The 25,133-nt window shown below is 39.4% G+C and overlaps 1 protein-coding gene across 1 annotated transcript in view; it reads left to right on the top strand.

Moving 5' to 3' along the window:
- Positions 1 to 25,133, top strand: part of BEND6 (BEN domain containing 6) — a 50,949-nt gene that overhangs the window by 22,981 nt on the left and 2,835 nt on the right. Inside the window, exons 3-6 of the mRNA XM_007119163.3 lie at positions 2,310 to 2,487; positions 15,384 to 15,604; positions 17,490 to 17,682; positions 18,865 to 19,001. Of these exons, the coding sequence (XP_007119225.1) occupies positions 2,310 to 2,487; positions 15,384 to 15,604; positions 17,490 to 17,682; positions 18,865 to 18,992 (720 nt within the window). The 3' untranslated portion in view covers positions 18,993 to 19,001. The remainder of the gene's footprint in view (positions 1 to 2,309; positions 2,488 to 15,383; positions 15,605 to 17,489; positions 17,683 to 18,864; positions 19,002 to 25,133) is intronic.

Here is a 25,133-nt window from a genome sequence, read left to right as displayed (position 1 = left end):
CACAAACCCGTGTCCCCTGCATCGGCAGGCGGACTCTCAACCACTGCGCCACCGGGGAAGCCCCATCAGTTTTTTTATTAAAGATTTATATATCTAGCATGAGTAGTTTAGCTACTTGCCAACATAGGACAATAGTAATTTTCATTACCATTACATATATTATATATGTCACACACACGTGGAATAATGAAATATGTATACATACATAGATTTGTATACTTGTAAAATAAGGAGTGAGGTTGAATGTATACATTACTGATCATACAAAAATATAATTGTATTTTCTATAACTGATCTCATCTGGCTTTCAATTCTCCATCCCTGCTAGATAAGAAAAGCGGGGGCGGGGAAAGCTTGAACTTGTCCATTGACAGTGAATTACAGAGTGTTCTTTTTTTTTCAATTTTAATTTTATTTTTAGCTGCGTTGGGTCTTTGTTGCTGCGCACAGGATTATCTCTGGTTGCTGGGAGAGGGGGCTACTCTTCGTTGCGGCGCGCAGGCTTCTCATTGCGGTGCCTTCTCTTGCTGCGGAACACAGGCTAGGCGCATGGGCTTCAGTAGCTGTTGCTCGCGGGCTCTAGAGCGCAGGCTCAGTAGTTGTGGCACAGGGACTTACTTAGTTGCTCTGCAACATGTGGGATCTTCCCAGACCAGGGCTCGAACCCATGTATCTTGCGTTGGCAGGAGGATTCTTAACCACTGAGCCACCAGGGAAGCCCACTTAGAGTGTTCTGGTGTTTAAAATCCCTTTGAGGTATTGGTATAGTTTCAGTCACTTCAGGGTTTAAGTCTCAATGGGGACTAGCTTCTCACTCTCCTCCACTTCCTGTTATTTTCCTGGGAAGTGTTTCAAGTTTTGAGGAGTGTTACATATCATCCAGCGTCTGGGGAGGGACAGCTGGTCTTCTGCCCAGGCTCTAAGTCTTCTGCCTGTTTCCTTAGGGGCCAGTACTGTTACTGCTGAGGCACAGCATTCCCTCAAGCTCCCAGGGGGTTCTGTTGGCACCATCTGCTGATGTTTGCTGTGCTGGGACCCACTGCCATCTTCTGTAAGGTTCTGGCACCCTGTAGCCTCTCTGTTCACCAGTTCCCCCAGCACTTACCCAGTTCCTGACCGGGACACAGGGATCCTCTGGATTCTCCAGCTGCTCTGCACGAGCTCTGGGGAGTCTGGATACTGTCTCTGGTCCATTTGTCCAGACACCAATTTTGTCCATTTCTGATCCGTGGCCCAGAAAGCACCGTGTTGCCCTGATGTTGCTGGACATGGGTCCCCTTTGGGGCATTTATGATGTGCTGAGAAGCACGGAGCCGGCCTTGCTGCCCTGGGACTGCCCCTCATTCATCTGGATGTTTCTATCATCTACCCCGTCCCCTGTGATCCACCTCTCTTCCCCACAAAGGTCGGGGCAGGAAGAGCAGACACTAGAATCTGACTTTCTGTCCTTCCTGTTCCGAATTCCTCCTGCTCCTCAACCTGGCCCCAGGAGGTCTCTTCCCTTCCTATTCAGCAGAAACTTTCTTGATCTCTATTTTCAAAATTTTTATTGGAATATAGTTGATCCACAGTGTTGTGTTCTGGTGTACATGTGCCTTTATCTCTTCTACTCTAAAGTTTATTTTTAGAAGCATCATACTCCAGGCTTCTAGATTTGGATCTTTATAAATTTCATTCTGTGCTCCAATTTTCCAGATTTGGATTAATATAAATATAAAGGCCAGCTTAGTAATTTGAGAAAATTCTTTTCTGCCTCAACAAAGCCTGGGTTTTACAACTCAAATGCATACGTTTTCCGACTATTGTCCTGCTGTCCTTAAAAAAATATTTTTTAAGCTAAAAGGTAGACATCAGTGCTTTGTTCTGGGTAAATCTTTCTCCTTTCTCTGATGGAATAAACCCCCAAATTAGCCTCATGGCATAGTCTCAACAGAGAGGCTGTGGATGAGGTGTCGGGAGAGAAATGGAGGATGTAGATGAATTACAAAGATCTGAACGGTGGTCTGGTTGATTCTACTCTGTTATACTATTTTTCTACTTTGTGTTTTTCACTGAAGTTAGGCCGAAAGTCAGAATCCTGATTACTGTTTTGAAAGAGACCTGTGCGTGAAACTTTGATGTCCTCTTTTATTCTGAGTTCCCCTGGATAGTGGAGGGCCAAGCTGAGGCTAGATCACTTGCAAGGGCCCAGCTCCCCTCCTGGAAGAGCAGGAGCTTGTAGGTCTAATTAAGTCGCAGCAGCAACTGGAACACAGGATAAACCACGAGAGCTGCCTTGATGCTTTTGTTGTGCCTGCCTTGTATTTTAGAGAGACCCATATTCGGGAAATGCCTTTCTGCCCGGTGAGAGCTCCAGTGAGGATGAAGAGCCTCTAGCAGAATTGTCGAAGGAGGAATTGTGCACAAAAATAAGAGGCCTGAAACAAAAACTAACAAACATCCGGAAAGAAAACAGCCGCCTTCGTCAGTCTTTGGTCATGCTTCAAGGTAAACTTAGAGAAAATTAACATTTTTAGATGAAAGGAAAAATACTTGATGAGGGAAAGTATTGAAATCAGCTGTTGTCAAGAATGAAAAAATCAGTGCCTTAGAGAAAAAAAATCAAAAACCACATTTTAAGAAAATCTATGATTACATAATTTATTATGGATGCACTCTATTGAAGCCTCTAGTTTATTGATTAAAAAATGTTAGATTATTCCTACAAAATACCAAATGTCATATTCATTTAATACTGTCCAACAAGTATTTATTGAGTGTTTAATATAGGCTTAGAGAGAAAAGATCAGTAAGACAACAGATATGTCAAGGTGTTCATGATGTACTTATCTCATTCTCCTCTGCTAAGGAAAGCACTAGAAAATGGGGCCTGTTGTGATCTCTTATAGACTCACTGGAATTAAAGATTCCATATGTTAAATTTCAGGTTTGGGGTTGGGAGCAGTGGTGTGGAAAATAATCACATTCCATTGAAGACATAAAGGGGAAATACAGGCCCAAGAAAATTAAAAACAACCTGGAATAATGCCTTTTTGCAGAATCCTATATTGTATTTAAGTGTTTATTTTTAAAAAATTATGTTTTCCATTTGTAGTTAGGCATCATGCACTATTTTGTACAGCTGAATATTTGGCAATATATCCTATGTGGGGCAGCATTCTGTTATAAAACAGTAAATACACAGAGTATTTTAAAAATAAATCCCTCTGGCTTCTGTGCACAAAATGAGTACAAGGGACACAGAAAGGAGAGTGGGGGAGAACCACTTTTGAAAGGTATTACAGTCATTGGACTAACAGGATGGCAGCCTTGCCTAGGGCAATGGCTGTGGAAATAAAGAAGACAATTCCACAATATTTGGGGAGACAGAAATGGTAGGAGACAGAACATTGTGGTGAGCTAGATTGACAGAGTAATGGCTCAGATGAGTTCCTACAAATATTGATTAAATTGAAGGCTTCCTAGTTTTAAGTAGAAACAGGCACATGAATGGAAATAAGATGTTTATTCCACCAAGAAGCCATTCTCTCCTTATTTTTTACGCTTTAAATATTGCATCTTTATAACTGATGGTTTTTCCTGGTGAGGTTTTTGCAATTTTCGAAGAACAGATTGTTCTTATTTTTATATCATCTGTTCCAGAACGTAGAGTAAGATGAAAAGCTAGTCGATAAAGTTAGCATACATTGCTGGTTCAAGTATTGACCTTGAAGTCACCGACTTTGGTTTGAATCCCAACCCTGCTTACTAGCTGTAAGCCTTGGCCCTGTCACTGTCCTGCCCTCAGCCCCAGCTTCACTTTCCTCATCTACACAATGGAGCCAATCTCTCATGTCCTTCTTGCCAAGATGATTAAATTAGATAATTGGAAGAAATGCTTTACCAGGGCCTGATATATGATAGGTGCTCAGTAATCATCGTTATTGTTTCTGTCTCTGTTTTTATTAACACCAGAACTTGACACATGGACCCCCCCCAAAAGAAAATTAGATCAATTTTTTTCATAAATTTAGATGAGAAAATTCTAAATGCAAGAGGAGCAAATCAGTTTCAATAGTATATGAAGGGGACTTCTCTGACAGTCCAGGGGTTAAGACTCCATGCTTCCAGTTAAGGGGATGCGGGTTCCATCCCTGGTTGGGGAACTAAGATCTCACATGCCGCGCGGCACGGACATAAAATAAAATTTAAAAAATAGTATATGAAAAGAATCATCACTATGAACAGTTTCTCTCTGTCCCTCACTCTGGAGTTGCTGTTTCATTTTCTCCTCTCTCTGCCAGCTTCCCACACCTTCCATATCCTTGCTCTCAGCTGATGCCTTTGCTTCACGGAGAACTTGGAGGATGTGAAAAGACTGTCAGCTCCCTGCACCTGTGCTTGTATTAACCTCCACTTCCTCTCCTGTCACCCAAGAGTGACCTGTCCTCTTGTCCAGCCAAAGGCAGTATGTCCATCTGTGCATCCTCTTTCTGCTAATCAAGGACAAATCTCCAGAGATCCTCCCCGCTCTCTCTAGTGAATCATCCCATTAGCATCAGACATACAATTATTTCTCCCATTAAAAAAAACAAACAAACCAAAAAAAACCCACCTTTCTCAGGCCATTTGCTTCTCTGCCTTCCACCCTGTTTCTCTCCTTCCCTTTGTAGGAAAACTCCTTACATGTTGACTCTATACACTGTTTTCAATTTTCCCCCTTTTATTCCCTTTGGATCCCACTTCAATTAGGTTCTTGTCATTCCATTGTAACGTCTCTTCTCATGATCGCCAATGACCTCCATGTATTAGTTTCCTAGGGCTGCAGTGATAAAGTGTCACAAACTGGGTGGCTTAAACAGCAGAATTCCAAAATCAAGGTGTCAGCAGGGCCACACTTCCTTTGATGGCGCTGAGGAAGGCCTCTCTCCTAGCTTCTGGTTGATCCTTGGCCTGAGGCAGCATTAAGACCAGTCTTCATGTGATGACCTCACTGTGTGCTTGTCTGTCTCTGTGTCCAGACTTCCCTCTTTTTATAAGGATGTCAGTCATTTTGGATTAAGGCCCACTCTAATTACCTCATTTTAACTTGATTACATCTATAAAGACCCTATTTCCAAATAAGGTCACATTCTAAGATCCTGGGGGTTAGACTTCAACATCTCTTTTTGGGGGGACACAATTCAGCCCATAAAATTTCATATTGCTAACCCCAAAGGTCATTTTTCAAGGGTCACATTAAGGGCCCTGTTACATCTGACACCTTGGCTACCTCTCCTTCCTTGGCTTCTAGGGCACCACATTCCTCCTCCACTGCTGAGCTTTCTGTCTCAGTTTATACGGCTGCCTCATTTCATCATCTTACCCTTTAAATATTTGATGATGCCCCAGGCTCAGTCCTTGGACTTCATTCTTTTCTATCTGCTTTCACCTCATAGGGGATCATATCCAATTCTATGGTGTTAAATCCATCAATAACTATGACTTATCTCCAGCCTGGACTTCTCCCTTTAGTTCCAGACTCATGGGCTAACTGTGTTTTGACAAGATTGGCAGGCATCTCAGACAAAACACCAGCCCCCCCGACCACATTCCCACCCTTCCCCTGCAACCTGCTCCTCTCTTTCTTCCTCGCCTCGGTTAATGCTAACTTCATTGTTCCAGTTTCTCAACTCAAAAACCACAATGCTGTCTTGTATTTCTGTATTTCTTTTACACCCTACACTCAGTCCATTGGCAAATCCTACTGGCTTCACCTTCAAAATATCTCTGGAATACAGTTCTTTGTACCACCCCCACTACAGCCACTCTGGTCCAAACCACCAGCATCTCTCACCCAGGTTATCATGGTGGCTTCCTCACTGGTGTTGTCACTTCTGCTTATGCTCCCGTGAAGTCCACTCTCAACAGAGCAGCAAGAACATCCTGCTAAATGTAGGCCAGCTCACGTCACTCCTCTCTGCAGACCCTTCCAGTGCACGTCTACCCCACATGGGGTAAAACTGAAGTCGGTTTTATGATCTTTGAGTCCTTACATGATCCGGCCACCTCCCCTCCACATACCTTTCTGGCCTTGTTTTCTACTCTCTCCCCATCCTTCTCTGTGATCCAGCCACACCGGACCACTTGCTTTCCCTCCAAAGACATCAGACGTGACCTGACTTCAGCATCTCTGTACTGGCTGTTCCCTTGGCCTGGGATGTTCTTTCCCCAGGTATCCACATAGTTTGCACCCTACGTACTTCAAATCTTCACTCTAAATTCATCTTTGCCCTGACCTCCTCCCTCCATCTAAACTTTCAACCTCTCTCCCCCTGCAATGTTTTTTTATCCCTTCCCATTTCGTTTCCTCTTTGGCACTTAAAAGTCTACATACTCTATTCTGTATTTAATATTGTCTGCCCCCCTGCATGCACACACACTAGAATGTACCCTTAGAAACCAAAGTAAAGTTGGCTGTTGGTTAGACTTCAAGCAACAGGAAGAGTCAGGAACTGCCAACTGCCACTGCAGTATTCATGCATGCATTTCTTCTTTCAGTCAATATTTACAAGGTCCTCTATATGTCAGGCACTGCTCTAAGTACCTAGGAAAACCCAGTGAACAAAACAAAGATCGCCGCTCTCACAGAGCTCACATTCCAGTGAGGCAAGCAGTCAAAATCATGAAAAATAACAATTAAGTAAAATTAAGTAAATTATACAATATGTTAGCTAGTGATAAATGCTATGGAAAAAATAGGAGAGGTAAAGGAGGATGGGGATTTGAGGAAGAGGGGGTGTTTTACAGTTTAAAATAATATGGTCATAGTAGGCCTCCTTGTGAAGCTACAGTTGGGAACTGGGAAGATGTCAGAAAGTTGAAATTTAATGTATAATCCAAATAAGAAAGGGGTCTGAGAGAAGAGTGCAGAGTGGTTAGTTAACTTTTGCTCAGCAATATTCCTCTTTGAACTAAGAATCAGAGCTGTTTATCTGTCTATAAAGCCTGCTAACTAAGAAAAATAGCAGGATATATATGCCATTCTAGACATTCAGAATGACAGACGTGTGTGTGCTCTATGTGAATGTGTTAAACATTTGAAACATATCTTGTGGACCACAACTGACCAGCACAATAAGATATAAAAGGAAAAAAGTGGTATGTCTATTGTACAAAAGGGTATTAAATTATCACTATTTGTAAAGAATGAATGTATACCCAGGGAAAACAATGCCTCAGCCGAAAACTCCACTCTATTAACTAATGAGATTTCAGTAAAGAAGGAAAAATCAATTAAGTTTTGCCCAGGTTCATTTAAATATAGTAGAAAGCTGTCAAAGTTTCAGAAGTAGCCAAAGTAAAACCAGTGAATCACTGAAGTAGTAATTAGTAAAAGTTTATTGTGTGCACATCAAAAAGATACCACCAAAAGCAAAAAGGCTTATCTAAGCCATAACAGTATGAAATTTCAGAACACCAGGAAGGGAAAATCTAGAAGCTTTCAGAGCGAACAAACATGTTACCCGCTAAGGAGTGGGAGTCAGATGACATTGGACTTTTCACCAGCAACACTGGAAGCTCTAAGATAATTGAGCAATGCCTTTAAAATTCTAAAGGGAAATGATTTAAACCTAGACTTCTATACCCAGTGAAACCATCGACCAAGTGTGAGGGCAGAATAATAATATTTTCTTACTTATGAAGGCTCAATGTACTTCCTGTGCTTTCTTTTTCAAAAGCTAAGGGAGGGTGTGCTCCTTCAAAATGAGAGAGTGAATCTAGAAAGTCAATTAGAAAACAGGTAGTCCAGTACAGGAGAGGGACAGGACGTAGCCACAGAATAATAGTGAGGGGACACTCCAGGGTGACAGGTCCACAGTAGCCTGGAAGCAGCTGGTCTACAGGTGGACAGGTACAGGGGTTGCAGGAGAGAGATCACTGAGAAAAACATGAAATTGACAGATGACATGATGTCATCTACCAAACATACTGCAAGGAGATTTTACACCTCCGGTAGGAAGTTTTGAGATGTTTAAGTCAGATAAACAGTTAAATAATAATAATAAGCAAGCTTTTAAAAATGAGATCATTTTAACTCTAGGAAAAAAGTCATGTTTTAAAGGAAAAGAATTGAGAATTACATCACTATAATAATGTAAGCACAGTATTTACTGAACTAGCAGTTGTGTTACCACTATCCTGGGATGATGGAGAGAAGAACAGTGTGTATGTGATTGCACATGTGGGTACCACGTGTGTGTGTTTCTGTGTGGCTGGTGGAGGAGTTGAAAGAGGGCTGCCTTGTCATGTTACGTAGTTGAAAGTCAATAAATAATTACATGAATCTGAAAAAATAAAAGAATAGTTGTATATGCTTATTATTATTTAAGACTATGAAGGTAGCTACCAGAGAAACAGGTAAATGGATCAGAAGTTCTCCCTCTAGGAGTAGTAGGTAATCCAGGGTGGTGAGCAGTAGGGCAGAGGACTGCTATTTTTCATTATAAGTCTTAATTGTATTTAAAAAATAATAAATGCCTGGTACATAATAGGTGCCCCAAATCTAATAGCTACCGTTTTTTTAAAAACTCAGTAATTTCCTTATAGATCAGAAATTGCTGGTTTTATTCCTAAAAAAATAATAAAAAAGAATCCACACATTAATTACAAATAACTATAAAAAATCTACTAGTTACCCTAACAAGAAATGTGTAGAATCTATGATGAAAAATTAAAAAGTCAATGGAGAAATACACAAATCTAAATAGACGTCAAATTCATAGATGAGAAGATGCCAATTCATCTCAAAATAACTCACAGTTTGACTAGAATCCCAATCAAATGCCCATAATTGTTTTGTTTTGGTTTTTATTTTTGTGGTAATTTGATAATAATTATATTAAAGTTAACCTGAAAGAATAAAGAGGCAAAATCAATTAAGCACATCCTGAAAAAGAATCTGAGGGCATAACTGTCAACATGAAATCATATAAAGTTCTGATAATTAAAAGCAACTTACTAGGATAAGAGCCAGCAGGTCGATGGAACAGAACACACATCCCTGGATAATACCTCCCGTACAGGGAAGAAATGTCCCGGAGCCACTGTGGCACAGTGGTCAAGAGCATGGGTTTACAGGGGCCAAGCCACTTGGGTTCAAATCCTGGCTCTGCCACCTACTAGCTGTGTAACTGAGTGTGAGATGAATAGAAATGATAAAAGTACTTCCCTGGGTGACATGTAAAGTATTCAGAGCAGAACCTGGTAAGGTGAGTGCCATATAGTGTCTGCTTATCACTGTAGGATGACCAGTGCAGTCACACCGGGCCCTGCTCCTAGGAAGGCCCCACATACTGGTTAAAAATACTGTCACCATATTAAAATTCTGAAGAAGCTTTGAACAAGGAGTCCTGCATTTTCCATTTGCAATGGGCCTGACAATTTACATGGCGAGTCCTGCAAGCCATTTAGGACAATGATGAATTATTCAACAAATGGTGCTGGGAAAACTGATATTCCAATGCGGTGGGGAGCGGCAGGTTTAAGTTAGGTTCTAATTTCACACCATGTGGCGTACTAAAAACATAACTGTACAGTTTAAATTAAAACGCCATGTTCTGAATTTGAATGAGTACTGGTTTTGACACAGGATGAATTTTTATCTTTAAAAATTAATAATATGTATATTCTAATACTGTTCACCGAAGAGGCCTAGAAACAAGAACCCAATAGCAAAGAGCACTCCCAGCACTCGGGTGTGGCCTTGAAATACCGTTCCCCACTAAAGGGAGCTGGGGTTCCCTGGAGAAACGGCTGATTCCAGAACTTGCACAGGAAATGGACAAGATTTGTCAGGAGCCTCAAACAGGAAATATAGATGAAAATCTTGTCCTACCAGAAAGCAAGGAGGTCAGCAAAGACCATGTGGACGTGTCAACTGGAAGAGGTTCCCACTGGCTAAAGATCATTATTATTGGAGCATCAATAATAATGATCAGGGCAACTGGTTATCATGTATATTTACATGCATGACTTCATTCAAAAGAGAAAAAACTTAATGGTCATCTGAAAGAACCAACTCAGTATTTTGAAAACTGGCAAATACAGACTGAAAAATCAAGAATTTATCCTGCCATTATTATATGAAATGAACCTCAGGGTAGCCAAATAGTTGATGAGAGAAAGTTTCCCTTGGTAGAAGAATTCTAGCTAAATGAAGAAGAATTAGGATATCACCATTTTGCAACCCTTGATGAATCTAGGCAGTGATCATCAGTGACCGCTAATATCGCAACAAAAGGTAACCATGCATTCAATGCCACCTGCTGGAAGTTAAAACACTGATCAAGCCTTTAGATCTAACTACAGGGAAGAATATGTTATACACCCCCTTAGCGGTGCATTCAGCAAAATCCAGACTGTGGGAAATCCTGCAGGACAAAGGACCCAGTTTCTTCAACTAATAAATTGCAAGGAAAAAACTAGGAGATGAAAAGGAAACCTATAGTTTGTAAAAGAGACAGCAACTAATTGTAATGTATGGACTTTATTTGGATTCTGATTCAAACAAGCTAAAAACAAGAACAAAAACGAGACAATCAGAGAAATTTGAACACTTGCTAGTTTGTTTTTTTTTTAAATGATATTCAAGAACTATTGCTAAGTATTTCTGGCTGTGACAATGGTGTTATGGTTTTATATATATATATATATAAAACCATATATTATATATATATATTTAAATTTCTTACCTTTGGAGATATACACAGAAATATTTACAGATAAAATGAAATGATGCCTGTGATTTGCTTGAAGTAATTTTGGAGGTGGGGAGAAAGTGGGTAGGGATACAGGTGGAACAAAATTGGCCATGAGTTGGAAACTAGGGCATGGGGTACATGGGAGTTTACTATTTTGTGTGTGTGTTTAAATTTTTACATTAAAAGTTAGAAAAAATTATATCCAGGGAGAAAAAAAACTTACTTGTGAAAAGATGTTTAAACTGTATGAAATATATGAGTGAATATTTAACTGATCTGAATGACTTGCTAAGCATAAAGTAAATGAATGAACTAAGGAAATGAACTAAGGAAAAGACTGCTACTTTTTTTTTTATTGGAGTATAATTGCTTTACAATGGTGTGTTAGTTTCTGCTTTATAACAAAGTGAATCAGCTATACATATACATATATCCCCATATCTTTTCCCTCTTGCATCTCCCTCCCTCCCACCCTCCCTATCCCTTTGTGACTACCTCCTAGGTAGTCACAAAGCACCGAGCTGATCTCCCTGTGCTATGCAGCTGCTTCCCACTAGTTATCGGTTTTACATTTGGTAGTGTATGTATGTCCATGCCACTCTCTCACTTTGTCCCAGCTTACCCTTCCCCCTCCCCGTGTCCTCAAGTCCATTCTCTAGTAGGTCTGTGTCTTTGTATATATGTGCCACATCTTCTTTATCCATTCATCTGTCGATGGACACTTAGGTTGCTTCCATAAGACTGCTACTTTTAATTAAGTAAAAACTAAAAATATGTATGTGCTTCTTTAAAATTTTTATTTTATTTATTTATTTTATACAGCAGATTGTTATTAGTTATCTATTTTGTACGTGTGTACACTTAAAACATACTAAAATTAAAATACTCTAAGAAAAATAATTGCAACTTATGACAAATTAAAGGTTAAAGTGCTCAAGATATAAGGGAATTAATAATAATAGCTAATACATTGTGTTTATAATGCACTAGGCATTCCTATAAGCACTTGACAAAAACCATCTAAGCTATCATAAAGTAAAAAAAGTACTAACATTCTTTGGTCTAACAGGTATCTCATAGAATAAGTTCAAATAATCAATAAATAAATATGTATCCAACTTCACAATAATCAAATAACTGCAATAATTACAATTTAAATAATTGTACTAAAATTTTAACCTATTAAAATAGTGAATATTGTTGTTAATAATGAACACCTCTTGTTGATGGTGCAGTGATGTGGATGACTTCTTACCTTGCTAGTGGGCATTTAAGTTGGAAGACTCTTTTCGGAGAGCCATTCGGTGACATTAACTGAGTCTTGGAAACATTTATACCTCTGAGCCTATTGTTACGCTTTCAGAGATTTATAGCATTGACATGATCAGAGATGCATATAAAGATGTGTGTGGTAGGTGGTTCATAAGAGTTTTGTCTGTAATCAAGAAAAAATGGAAGCAACCTAAATTCCAAAACGAAAAAAAGGAGCATTTGCATAAATTAGAGGACATCAATACCTTGAGATATTAGGGAATCCTTAAAGTCGTGTGTTCAAGTGGAAAATAACCCATCAGCAGGTGAATGGATACTTTAATTGTGGAGTATCCATGTAATGAAATATCACTCAGCAACAAAAGAGAATATATATATATACCTGAATCACTTTGCTATACACCTGAAACATTGTAAATCAACTATACTTCAATAAAAAATAAAAATAATATTCATCCTCCTGAAAAAAGAATGACTAACTGACACAACAACATGAATGAATCTCAAAACATTATGCAGAACAACAACAACAAAAAAGTCAAACCAAAAAAAGGAGAATATACTGTTTGTATCCATTTATATGGAATTCTAGAACAGGTAAAACATGCCTTTGACTAAAGAAGTCACATTAATGGTTGCCCCTGAGGTGAGCGAGCAGGGATTGATTTGGAAGAAACATGAGGCAAATTTCTGGGTGGGCAGAAATGTTCTATATCTCGAACATATTAGTGTGAGCTAATTGGGTATATCCTTTTGTCAAACTCATCCCCCTCTACCTACTTAAATTCTGCTCAGACTTCACATAAGATCTTGACTTTGATTCTAAGCAAATTAGACCTTAAAAGATCATATTTTCCAAGATTTAATAAAATAGGCAAAATATTCAATGTATGGTCTTAATTGGAAAAAAGAACCATGATACAATGCTATGCATATAGCATTGTCCTAATTATGTAAGAGAAAATACATGAATATAGATAGAGATATACAAAGACAGAATACAAAGATAGAAATGGCAAGAAGGATATATTCCAATGAACATGTATAACTTTCATTATTAGAAAAAACAGTGAATATTCTCTAAACCCCACTTTAATGCAGAATTCCCTTTTTCTCTTTACATTCCAGCTTTGGCCTTCTTTCAGTTCCTCAAATACAGAACTTGTGTTTCCTATGCTTCTGATGACCTCCTCATTCCCTCGGGCTATTTAATTCCTGCTCAGCCTTCAGGTTTCAGATCAATCTTGACCTCCTAAGAGAAGCCCTCTGTGGCCCTTCCCTCTCTAGGCTGTTTGCCTCTCCTTTGTGACCTTAACAACTGTGATTTTTCATTTCTTTGCATGTACCTTGAGTTAGCCAAACTGCAAGGTTAAGGGCACAGTCCTCTAGACTGCCAAGTCTTCTAAGACTTCTGATACTGACTGCAAGTTTAGGGGTTTTCCAAAACCACCCTCAGGTCCAGTAATTTGCCAGAGAAACTTAATTCACCAAAACCTATTATATTCATGGTTACATTTATTACAGGGAAAGAATACAAATTAGAACCAGGCAAAGTTGGAAGAGACACATAGGGCAGAGTCTGGTTAGTTTCCAAGTGAGGAACTTCTGTCCTCAGGATACATTACCTACTTGTCTTTATATGTTACAACAAAATGCACAGAGGATTGTCCACCCAGGAAGGTCTCTGAGCTTGGGTGTCCAAAGTTTTTACGTGAACATGATTGATTCACTGATTGATTGCCCACATGGTCTCTCTGCCTTTCTGGCTATGGCCAGCTTCTACCCTAAGATTATTGGGTGTGACTGTCCCCACCCTGAGAAACTCCTTAGCATAAACATAAATCAGGTGTGTTCTAAGGGGCTCACCATGAATAACAAAGACACTCCTGCTATCGCTCGGGAAATTCAAGGGTTGAGAGTTACTTCCCAGGAACTGGGGGGTGGTGGGTGGCGGTTAGGACAGGTGGCCAGACCTTCTTTGAGCGGGTCAAATTCTTACACACAGCATGGTTAGGTAAACAATACTCCCCACCCCCTCACAGTTCCAAGAGTCTAGGATCACATCTGGTTTTGCTCCCAGTCTCATCCCTGGCACCTAACAGAGTGGTGGGCAAATGTTGAGAGTTGGCATGACATAGAAGTTTATAGCATGGAATTGGCAGAGTCCACATTTGAATGTTGGCTCTTCTTTTCACTGAGTTGACCCAGATGGGTTATTTAACCTCTCGTTGCCTAACTGTCCTCATCTGTAAATTGCGAGTAATGATAATTCCTATCTGCGGGTAATGATAATACCCATCTCAGAGAGGTGCAATGAGAAGTAAACAAATGAACATCAGTAAAGTTCCCAGAATAGTGCCTGGCACAGAGTAGAAGCCTAGATAAATGTCTAATATTATTAAGTGTTCAATAAATAATTGCTGATTGAACAACTGTCTGGCACATGAGAGGTGATTAGCAAATATTAATTGAAAAAAATATAAAATAAGATTTTCTTCTTTAGCAGATTTTTAAATTTTTCTATTAACATAGTACTAAATGTATTGATTTGGACATGTCATCAATATGTCTGATTTTCAGGTCTCCAATCAGCTATTATTCCAAAGATTATATAGCTCAATAATATGCTTAGAAAAGTACAAAAAAGTTTCAGAGTCTTTTCACCTCTCCAGCAGGCATTACCCCCAACCATAGAGTCAGGAGTTGAATTAGACAGGGTTCAAGGTGTCTTCCAACTCCAACAAAATGTTATTTGTCCTTAGGAAACAAACTAGATATAACAAGAGAAGACCATTTAACATGGAGGCATGAAAGCTTTGAATGTGTAAGTTTCCATTTAAAAAAAGGAACAAAGAGAACATTCAGTTGATTACCAAAATCCATCTTTAATATGTGAACACATAGATTTGAACTGTGGCCATGAATTTTTACTAATTTGATGGCCTTTGACTCCCTGGCAAATCACACACTAAGGCCATAGAAAATTTATTTCAATCTGTGAGAAACGGTTTACTTTATCTTGTCACTTAAACTGGCCTGATGGAAAGTGATAGAATCAGTAATGTCTCCTTAAACACCTTCAAATAATATCATTAGCAATTAGAAAAAGAATCAAGTCTTAAAAACATTATGTTAGTTACAAAGTAATGCATTTATATTTGACTACAATAACCAAATTTTAAAAATTGATGATTATTAAGCAATTATTAAATTATTTAATAATAAAAAGTAAATATGTTCCAACCATTCTTCTTACCATGTTTATTTTCCAAAGATAGCAAGTGTTAAGTTTGTTCTACATACTTCTATGCATATACACATCATAGAAAATATGTATCTAGGCTGCTATGACAAGTATTTGTAAAGTGCTACTTTTTCTTGCCATTTTAGTTTTACCACAGGCCGTCACCCAGTTTGAAGAATTGGTTAGTATGGCGGAGGCCCTGCTCAAGGGTGGAGGAACCCTGTCCACGTCTGCGTCCACCCTCTGGAGAACAACAAATAACTCCTCACCAGATTCATTTGCCTCCACATGTAGTAATTCTAATTCTAATTCCAGTTCACCAATTTCCTTGAAAGCTGAGGAACAGCATCACACGGATGAGAAACAGGTCAGCTGGAAGACCATCCCATCTTTCTCTGGGATACGGTGACATACAAAATTAAAATTACTGTACAACATAATTCCGGACGCGCAGGCTCGGCGGCCATGGCTCACGGGCCCAGCCGCTCCGCGGCATGTGGGATCCTCCCGGACCAGGGCACAAACCCATGTCCCCTGCATTGGCAGGCGGACTCTCAACCACAGCGCCACCAGGGAAGCCCCATAAAACAGTTTTTTACAATAAATCTATGGACTCTCAACCACTGCGCCACCAGGGAAGCCCCATAAAACAGTTTTTTACAATAAATCTATTATTTGTGAAATGAATATCCAGTTCAGAAAATTAAAGTCAAATGGTGGACAACGATGAAGTTATTAAACTAGGAAATTCTTAAACCAGTGACAGAAGGACAACTATGCATTAAAGGTTATAAAACTGTATCATTGAGACAAAGTGAATTTTAGGCTGTACATGCTGGCAGAACACAATTCTTCTACTTTCCCGACTTCTCTTAATCAAGAAATAGAAGCTAAAAATACAAGTTTCGTTAGAATCAGCCTGGGAAATTATGCCTTCAAGAGCAATAATTAAATGCTCATATCTAACATTCAGAATATTTGAATCTTAGTGTACCGGTTTCCTTTGCTGTGTAACAGATTCCCACAAACTTAGTGATTTATAATAATACAAACTTACCACCTCAGAGTTCTGTAGGTCAGAAATGTGGTAAAATCAAGGTGCTGGCAGGTACTCTCCTTTTCGGAGGCTCTGGAGAAGAATCTGTTTCCTGTCCATGGGGGTTGTTGTAGAACTCAGTTTCTTATGGTTCTAGAGCCGAGTTCTCTGTTTTCTGTTTTCTTGTCGACTATAAACTGAAGGCCATTCCCGCTTCTAGAGGCAGCCCCCTTCCCTGGTTCATGGTCCACTTCCATCATCTTCAAAGCCAGTCAGGGCAGGCAAAGCCCTCTCACTCTTCTATTCTCTCCTCCTTCCTCCGTGTCTTCTTTCTGCCTCCCTCTTCTGCAGTTAAGGGCTCATGTGAGCGCTCAATAAATGTTAGCCATTTTCATTATTATTATTAACATTTATGGTGTACTTACTACATACCAGATACTGTGTGTATATATTTATAAACAAAGTTATATGTGTATGTAAATATACATATTCGTACCTGCAATAAAATACACAAATTTTAAGTGTTTAAAAAAAAAAAAAAAAGGGGCTTCCCTGGTGGCACAGTGGTTGAGAGTCCGCCTGCCGATGCAGGGGACACGGGTTCGTGCCCCGGTCCAGGAAGATCCCACGTGCCGCGGAACGGCTGGGCCTGTGAGCCATGGCCGCTGAGCCTGCGCGTCCAGAGCCTGTGCTCCGCAACGGGAGAGGCCACACCAGTGAGGGGCCCGCGTACCGCAAAAAAAAAAAAAAAAAAGGCTCACGTGATTGGACTGGACCCACCTGGATAACTCAGCATACTCTCCCCATCTCAAGGTACTTTAATGACACGTACAAAGTTGATTTTCCCATATAAGGTAACATATTCAAAGGTTACAGGGATAACGATGTGGATATTGTCAGTGGGCCATTATTATGCTACCACGCTTAGTAGGAAATGTTAAGGATGGATTAATCCTTAAAGCACCAAATCCAGATTACATGACAAGAATTTGTATACACTCTAGAACAAATACCTCATAAATGTTGGGAATTAGCTCAAAGTTTACATCTAATTCTAACCCCTGAAATGTACAATATATATTAAAAGTATCATACATCACCTTAAAGACTTGGTTTTGTTTTCTGGTCTGTATTAATTCAATGAGTAATATAGTTCTTCAGATATTCCTTTCCTTTCCTTTTTCAGTTATTTCAATTATTATTTTTAATTTTTTAGTTCAAGATTGAAAAATGGCAGATTGCCCGTTGCAACAAGAGCAAGCCTCAGAAGTTTATTAATGATTTAATGCAAGTGCTCTACACAAATGAATACATGGCCACACACAGCCTGACGGGGGCAAAATCCTCTACTTCAAGGGACAAGGCAGTGAAACCAGCTATGAATCAGAATGAAGTTCAAGAAATCATAGGTGATAATGTGTTTGTATTATATTGTCACATGAATCTGAAATTATTTTACCATTCAGCTTTAAGTTGTTCTTTATCTTTTTTTTTCTTCAAGTTTATTTTTCTATGAGAGAAAAAAATCTGAGGATAGCCTAAACCTCTTATGATATCTGGGGAATTTTGTAGAAAAACTTTACATTAAAAACGGTTATTAAAATAAAAATGAATTTTATATCACTGAAAAGTTTGGATTCATAAAATTTATAGCTTTAGAAAAGTAAATTTTCAAAATCCTTTCCAACAAAATTTTAGTAACAGTTTATGTCGTATTTTCTTTTTCTTATCTGGGTTAGAAATATCCCTTTTCTTTTATTCAGAAAAAAACAGAGGTTAATTTAACCATCCTACTTATGGTTTGTAAGTTAATTAATCTCCTTAAATATAATAATTTAGGATATCAAGTAATTTTTTTGCAAATAGCCAACAAATTTAAGGACTCACTGAATCGCAGCTCTCTATATTTTAATAGTGCATCATTTCTTAGTTGGAAAAACGTCAGTCAGAATCTGCTTGTTTCAACTGATGTTGGGAATGGGTAAAAATAAATTCCCAGCATTTTGGATCAAGGGCATTTAGCATTCAGAGCAAGCAGCAAGGTTAAAGCTGAATGGTACCATAGGAAGATGTATATGTATGCTCTCAGTTTATGATATAGACTTTTGTTATGTCTTGCTTTGCTTTGAAAAATCTGCCTACAGATTCATCTATTTAAATATCTCATGGGTGTTGGGCTGCTCTTTCAAAATAGAGACAAAATTATAATGTGAATTGATTGGTGTTTTATTTCAGTTCATACCTTAAGATGCAAAGGCCTAATAAAGTGGTTTTTTAAAATTAATTAATTTTTATTCAAGTATAGTTGATGTATAGTATTATATAAGTTACAGGTGTACAATATAGTGTTTCACAATTTTTAATGTTTATGTTCCATTTATACTTATAAAATATTGGCTATATTGCCAGTTGTACAATATATCCTTATAACTTATTTTATACATACTAGTTTGTACCTCTTACCCCCCCTACCCAATATCGCCCCTCCCCCATCCCTCTCCCCACTGGCAGCCACTGGTTTGTTCTCTGCATCTGTGAGTCTACATCCTTCTGACAAAGTGTTTTTCTGTGTTTTGTTGTTGTTGTTACAGGAATCACAAAACAATTATTTCCCAACACAGATGATGTTTCAATTAGGAGAATGATAGGGCAAAAGCTAAACAATTGTACCAAGAAGCCAAATTTGAGCAAAAATCTGAACTCTCAGGATATTAAGTAGATCCTTTTGGTAAGTCTTGTAAATCTTCACAATCCTTTCAAGGTAGCAAGAAGACACAATACTTGTATCTATGGAATAGCATTTCCCAAACACTCTACTAGAGGAGACTAGAGGCCTGTGAGATGCTAATGAGTATTCCTGGGGGTGAAGGTAGGGACGGGGATGGGGATTTAAACTTGGGAAATGCTGAGTCAGTTACACAGATTCTCCTTTCCCAGAGCCTCTCAAATATTTTGATGCCCTTTAAATATGCCCAAGTGCACCAGAAATCTCTAAGAAGGGCATATAGTGTATAGTGTTTCCCAAATGTGTTTCACTAAGGAACTTTTCTTTTTCTTCACACAACACATGTTAACTTGTGGGTAGGGGTAGAAAGCAGCCAAAGGAGGGACACGTGGCCATTTAGGAAGTGCTTCTCTAGAATAAGGGAGATACAGACCTTTAGAAGATCTCTGAGGTACCTTAGTGCACTCTACCATCCCCATCCTGCTTCTCAATGTCTTTAAATCTTTAAGTCAGTTGTTACAGTTTGTATTTGTTTGATAAGGATTTTTACCAGTATGTTTGTATTAAAATACTAAAAGAAAGAAATATTTGTTTTCAGCGAGTTCTAAAGGAAATACACTTTATGGTCAGGCCCTGCCCTAGGCAAGCCTGTGATGAGGAACTTTGTGTTTGCTTTAGCAACTCAAAGTCCTGGCCATTCCACCTGTCCTCACCCTTACTCTCCATTATTTTGATGGAAAATATATGACAAGTATGCATTGTCGTGCTATTAATATTTTAATTGATAAACAGACGTATATGATAAACACTTGAGGGCACGTTTTCCTTCCATTTTCTTTACTTCTATCTTTGATTTCCATTTTGCCTGCTCTTCGCCTGAGACCATGTCACTTGTCTTTTTCTTCTGACCATGTTTTAAATGGGATGTGGACCCCCCCACACCCACTGTTTTAACTACTGCCCCATCGTCCTTGAGGGTCCCTTAGTATGTTACTATTCAATTAAGGCTACCTCTGCTGAGGGTCAATAATAGTCTCTCTTCCTTAAAAGAACAAAACAAAATAACCAAAACACCTACTTATAACAGCTGCAGGGGAATTCTTTCTCTTGGCTCATACATACTGGTAGACTGACCTGAAGATTTATAAAAGATAAACATATTTGTATCCTTTTTCTCCCCAAGGGATTAAAAATTTCAGTAGATGGTGAATCTCACAACTTCCCAGTTAAGAGATAATTGCTTAAATGAGCGCTTAGAACTTCTCATTTTGTTGTTTTTTTAATTGAAGTATAGTTGATTTACAATGTGGTGTTAATTTCTACTATACAGCAAAGTGATTCAATTATACATATATAAAAATTCTTTTTCATATTCTTTTCCATTATGGTTTATCACAGGATATTGAATGTATAGAACTTCTCGTTTTGATGTCAGGCTATCCAGTTGTCCTGGTGTATCACGGCCAAGTTCCCTGTTTAAATGCCATGTAACCAGACCTCCAGGTCATAGGGCTGTCTTCTGGAGCACATTATTGTATTTCAGAGCTCTGCAAAGCATTTTAATATCCTAACCTCTGCCTTTTTTATATCCCAGGCTGATGAGGGTAGGCATGAAACTCATCTCTGATAACGGTCAGCAGAGTATTGAAGAAATTGAAGTTAAAAAGTTTCTATATCAGTTTTGCTTGTACTTGCCAGTCGCAGTGTTATCAAATCACCTGGTGATAGCATTAATTAAAATTGAAAAAAGGGAGAAATCTTTTGTTATGAACACAATATGTTCTAGCGCCTTCTGAGCCTGAGCTTGGTTGTCGAGATAGATCCTTGGAATAGAAATGCATATATTTTGAGTCAGAAGTAGAGATTAACACTAGAATGGAAATTTTTTTTCAACTGGCAGATATCTTTCATTTGAAGTATAGCTCAATCCACATTATTTCAAAAGGACTGAGAAAATACACCGGGAGAGACAGGGTCACAGAAAACCTAATTCAGCCATGCTTGGTGAATGAGTCGGATATAGCACCACCTGGTGGAATGCTGCTATACTTTTCTCTTCTTGCTCATTTAACTAATGGGAGCCTAAAGTGAACACATTTATTCAGGCAAACCATACCCTTCCTCCCCCTGCCCTCAAAAGTATTCCTTGGAAAAACAACTGTCCTCCCATTACTATAAGCAAGGCAATAGGTACTGTGAAACCATGTATTTCTACAAATTCCAATACACCCAGGAAGCCCAGCAACCCCACCAGGGGCCCTGGTAGACTGTGCCCCCCACTCAGGACTGAGCTCGAAGTTGCCACTGGCTTGCATTTGAAAGGACAACCATTTCCCTGCTAAGATTCATTTCTGTGAAAACAAGAGCTAAATCCCATCCTGCCTCCTTTGTCACCTATTTGTTCTCACTCCTGTGACTGCCCTCAACTTGCTAGCAGCTCGCACTCTGCCTAGAGCTTGATGTTGCCAATCTTTCTGACCTTTCTCCATTTTTTGTTTTCTTACGAGAGCTAAAGAAAAGTTTATTTATAAGAATTACGGAATATTAGAAGATCACCTCTATAACATCCCACTAAGTGGTCTAACAGCCTTCTCCTGAAATGTCCAAAGTTGCCCCAGTTTACATAATCTCTACCATAATATTACACATGCATAACTTAAAGGTGATCTAATACAGCAATGCTCAAACAAGGTGGGAGGGATTTTGTCCCCTGCCCCTGAAAGAGGGGGTTTGAAAACACAGATATTTTGGGTTGTCACAACTGGGTGATATTACTGGCATCTAGTGGACAGGAGCCCGGAATGCTGCTATACATCCTACAATATATAGGACAGCCCCCACAACAAATAATTACCCAGTTCAAATGTCAGTTCTGCCAAAGTTGAGAAATCCTGATCTAAATGATTTCCTGGTCACCAAGATGGCAGGGTAGGAAGACCCTGAGCTCACCTCCTCCCACGGGGCACACCAAAACTACAACTGTTTACAGAGCAACTGTCTATGAGAACAACCTGAAGACTAGCAGAAAAGACCTTCTACAACTAAAGATATAATGAAGGAACCAGAACAAGAAGGGTAGGAGTGGCAGAGCTGTGGTATAGTCAAGACCCACATCCCCGGGTAGGTGACCCACAAAGAGGAGAATAATCACAATTGCAGAAGTTCTTCCCAAGGATTGAGGGGTCCAAGACCCATTTCAAGCTTCCCAACCCTAGGGTCCTGCACCAGAAATATAAGCTCCCAGAACATCTAGCTCTGAAGGCAGGGCTTGCGTTCAGGAGAGCCAGAGGGCTGTAGGAATTAGAGACTCCGTTCTTGAAGGGCATGTACAGAATCTCAGACGCTCCAAGTCCCAGCTCAGAGGCAACAATCTGAAAGAAGCCTGGGTCAGACTCACTTGCTGACCTTGGACAGCTTCCAGGATAGGCAGGAGGCAACTGGAACTCCCCTGGAGATATAGACACTGGCAGCAGCCACTTTGGGGAGCTCATTCTACCATGAGGACACTGGTACTGGTAAGCACCATTTTGGAGTCCTCCCTCTAGCCTATTAGTGCTGGGGCTTACCTACCCACCAGCCAGTCACCCCTAGTCTTGGGACCCCCTCAGGCTGAACAGGGACCTGGCGCCACCCACTAGCAGGCCAGAACCAGCCTGGGAGTCCCAAGCCCCACAGCCAGCGTGCCAGGTCTCTGCACCACACACCAGTGGGCTGGCACAAGCCCCAGGACCCACTGGGCCTTGCAGCCAGCTGACCTGGGACACCCTGGGCCTGCAGCCAGAATTGCCAGGACCCTGCCTCGCCCAACAGTAGGCCAGCACCATCCCCAGAACTCCCCAGGCCATGCAGCCAGCTGGGCCAGGATGTGGCCCCACCCACCAACAGCTGGTAGCTTCTGTAGGAGATAGGGATTGGCAGCCAACTGGACTAGAGGCCAGTCCTGTGTACCAGGGCACCCACAGTAGTAAGCCCCACCACAACAGAGGGCCCACTCAGCCCACATGGGGGCATCCCTATAGCATATAGTTCTGGTGACCAGAGGGGAGTGTGCTGCTGGGCTCCATAGAATGACTCCTACAAAGTGCCACTTCTCCAAGATCATGAAGTGTAACCAACCTACCATTAGGTTACATACCATACAAATAACAAAGAGAATTAGGCAAAATGAGGTGACAAAGGAAGAAACAAGATAAAATCCCCAAAGAAGAACTAAGTGAAGTGGAGATAAGCAATCTACCTGATAAAGAGTTCAAGGTAATCATCATAAAGATGCTCAACAAACTTGGGAGAGGATGGATGAACACAGTGAGAAGTTTAATAAAGACTTAGAAAATATAAAGAAGACCCAAACAGAGCTGAAGAATAAAATAACTTAAATGAAAAATACACTAGAAGGAATCAACAGTAGATAAGATGATACAGGGGAACAGATTGGCAAACTGAAAGACAGAGAGGTGGAAATCACCCAAGCTGAAGAGAAAAAAAAACAGGAAAAAAAAATGAGGACAGTTTAAAAGACTTCTGAGACAAACATACGAACATTCACATTGTTGGGGACCCAGAAGGAGAAGAGAGAGAGAAAGAGGGAGAGAACTTTTTTGAAGCAATAATAACTGAAAATTTCCCTAACCCAGGAAAGGAAACAGACTTCCATGTCCAGGTAGCATAGAAAGTCCCAAACAAGATGATCCCAAACAGGTCCACACCAGGACACATTATAACTGAAATGACAAAAGTTAAAGATAAGGAGAGAATCTTAAAAGCAGCTAGGGAAAACCAATTAGTTGTACACAAGGGAACTTCCATAACACTGTCAGCCAACTTTTCAGCAGAAACTTTGCAGGCCAGAAGGGAGTGGCATGATATAGTCAAAGTGATGAAAAGAGAAACCTGAATCAAGAATACTCTACTCAGCAAGGCTTTCATTGAGATTTGAAGGAGAGATAAAGAGTTTCCCAGACAAGCAAAATCTAAAAGAGCTTAGCACTACTAAACTGCACTAACATTTACAAGAAATGTTAAAGGGACTTCTCTAAGTGGAAAAGAAAGACCACAACTAGAAATATAAAATTACAAAAGGAAAAAAATATCACTGGTAAGGGCAAACATACAGTAAAGGTAGTATATCCACCACTTACAAAGCTAGTAGGGAAGTTAAGACAAAATCATCTATATCCACAATAAGTAGTTAAGGGGTACACAAAACAAAAAGATGTAAATATGATGTCAGAAACATGACACATGCTGGGGAGGAAGTAAAAATGCAGGGTTGTTAGAATGTGTTTGAACTTCAGAGACTATCAACTTAAAATAATCACATGTATATATAAAATATATAAACCTCATGGTAACTAAAGGCAAAAATCTATAATAGATACACACACAAAAAAGAGAAAGGAATCCAAATGTAACTCTAAAGAGAGTCAGCAAATCACATGGAAAGAGAGACAAAAGAAGAGCAAAGAAAAGAACAGAAAAAGAAAAAAGAGGAAGAATGAAGGAAACTATCAACAAAAAGGCAGCCTAATGAATGGGAGAAGAATATTTGTAAATGACATACTCAATAAGGAGTTAATATCCAAAATATACAGAGAACTCATAAAATCAAACAGTAAAAAAACACACAACCCAATTAAAAAGTGGGTAGAGCAAGATACTATACATAGAGAATCCTAAAGATGCTACCAGAAAACTACTAGAGCTAATCAATGAATTTGGTAAAGTAGCAGGATAAAAAATTAATGCACAGAAATCTCTTCCATTCCTATACATTAATGATGAAAAATCTGAAAGAGAAATCAAGGAAACACTCCCATTTACCACTGCAACAAAAAGAATAAAATACCTAGGAATAAACCTACCTAAGGAGACAAAAGACCTGTATGCAGAAAATTATAAGACACTGATGAAAGAAATTAAAGATGATACAAACAGATGGAAAGATATACCATGTTCTTGGATTCGAAGAATCAACACTGTGAAAATGACCATACAACCCAAAGCAACCTACAGATTCAATGCAATCCCTATCAAACTACCAATGGCATTTTTCACAGAACTAGAACAAAAAATTTCACAATTTGTATGGAAACACAAAAGACCCCAAATAGCCAAAGCAATCTTGAGAAAGAAAAA

This window comes from Physeter macrocephalus, chromosome 18 (assembly GCF_002837175.3).
Source record: "Physeter macrocephalus isolate SW-GA chromosome 18, ASM283717v5, whole genome shotgun sequence".
Classification (NCBI taxonomy): Eukaryota; Metazoa; Chordata; class Mammalia; order Artiodactyla; family Physeteridae; genus Physeter; species Physeter macrocephalus.
The sequence above is the reverse complement of the archived record's forward strand: the minus strand, read 5'-3'. Positions and strand labels throughout refer to the sequence as shown.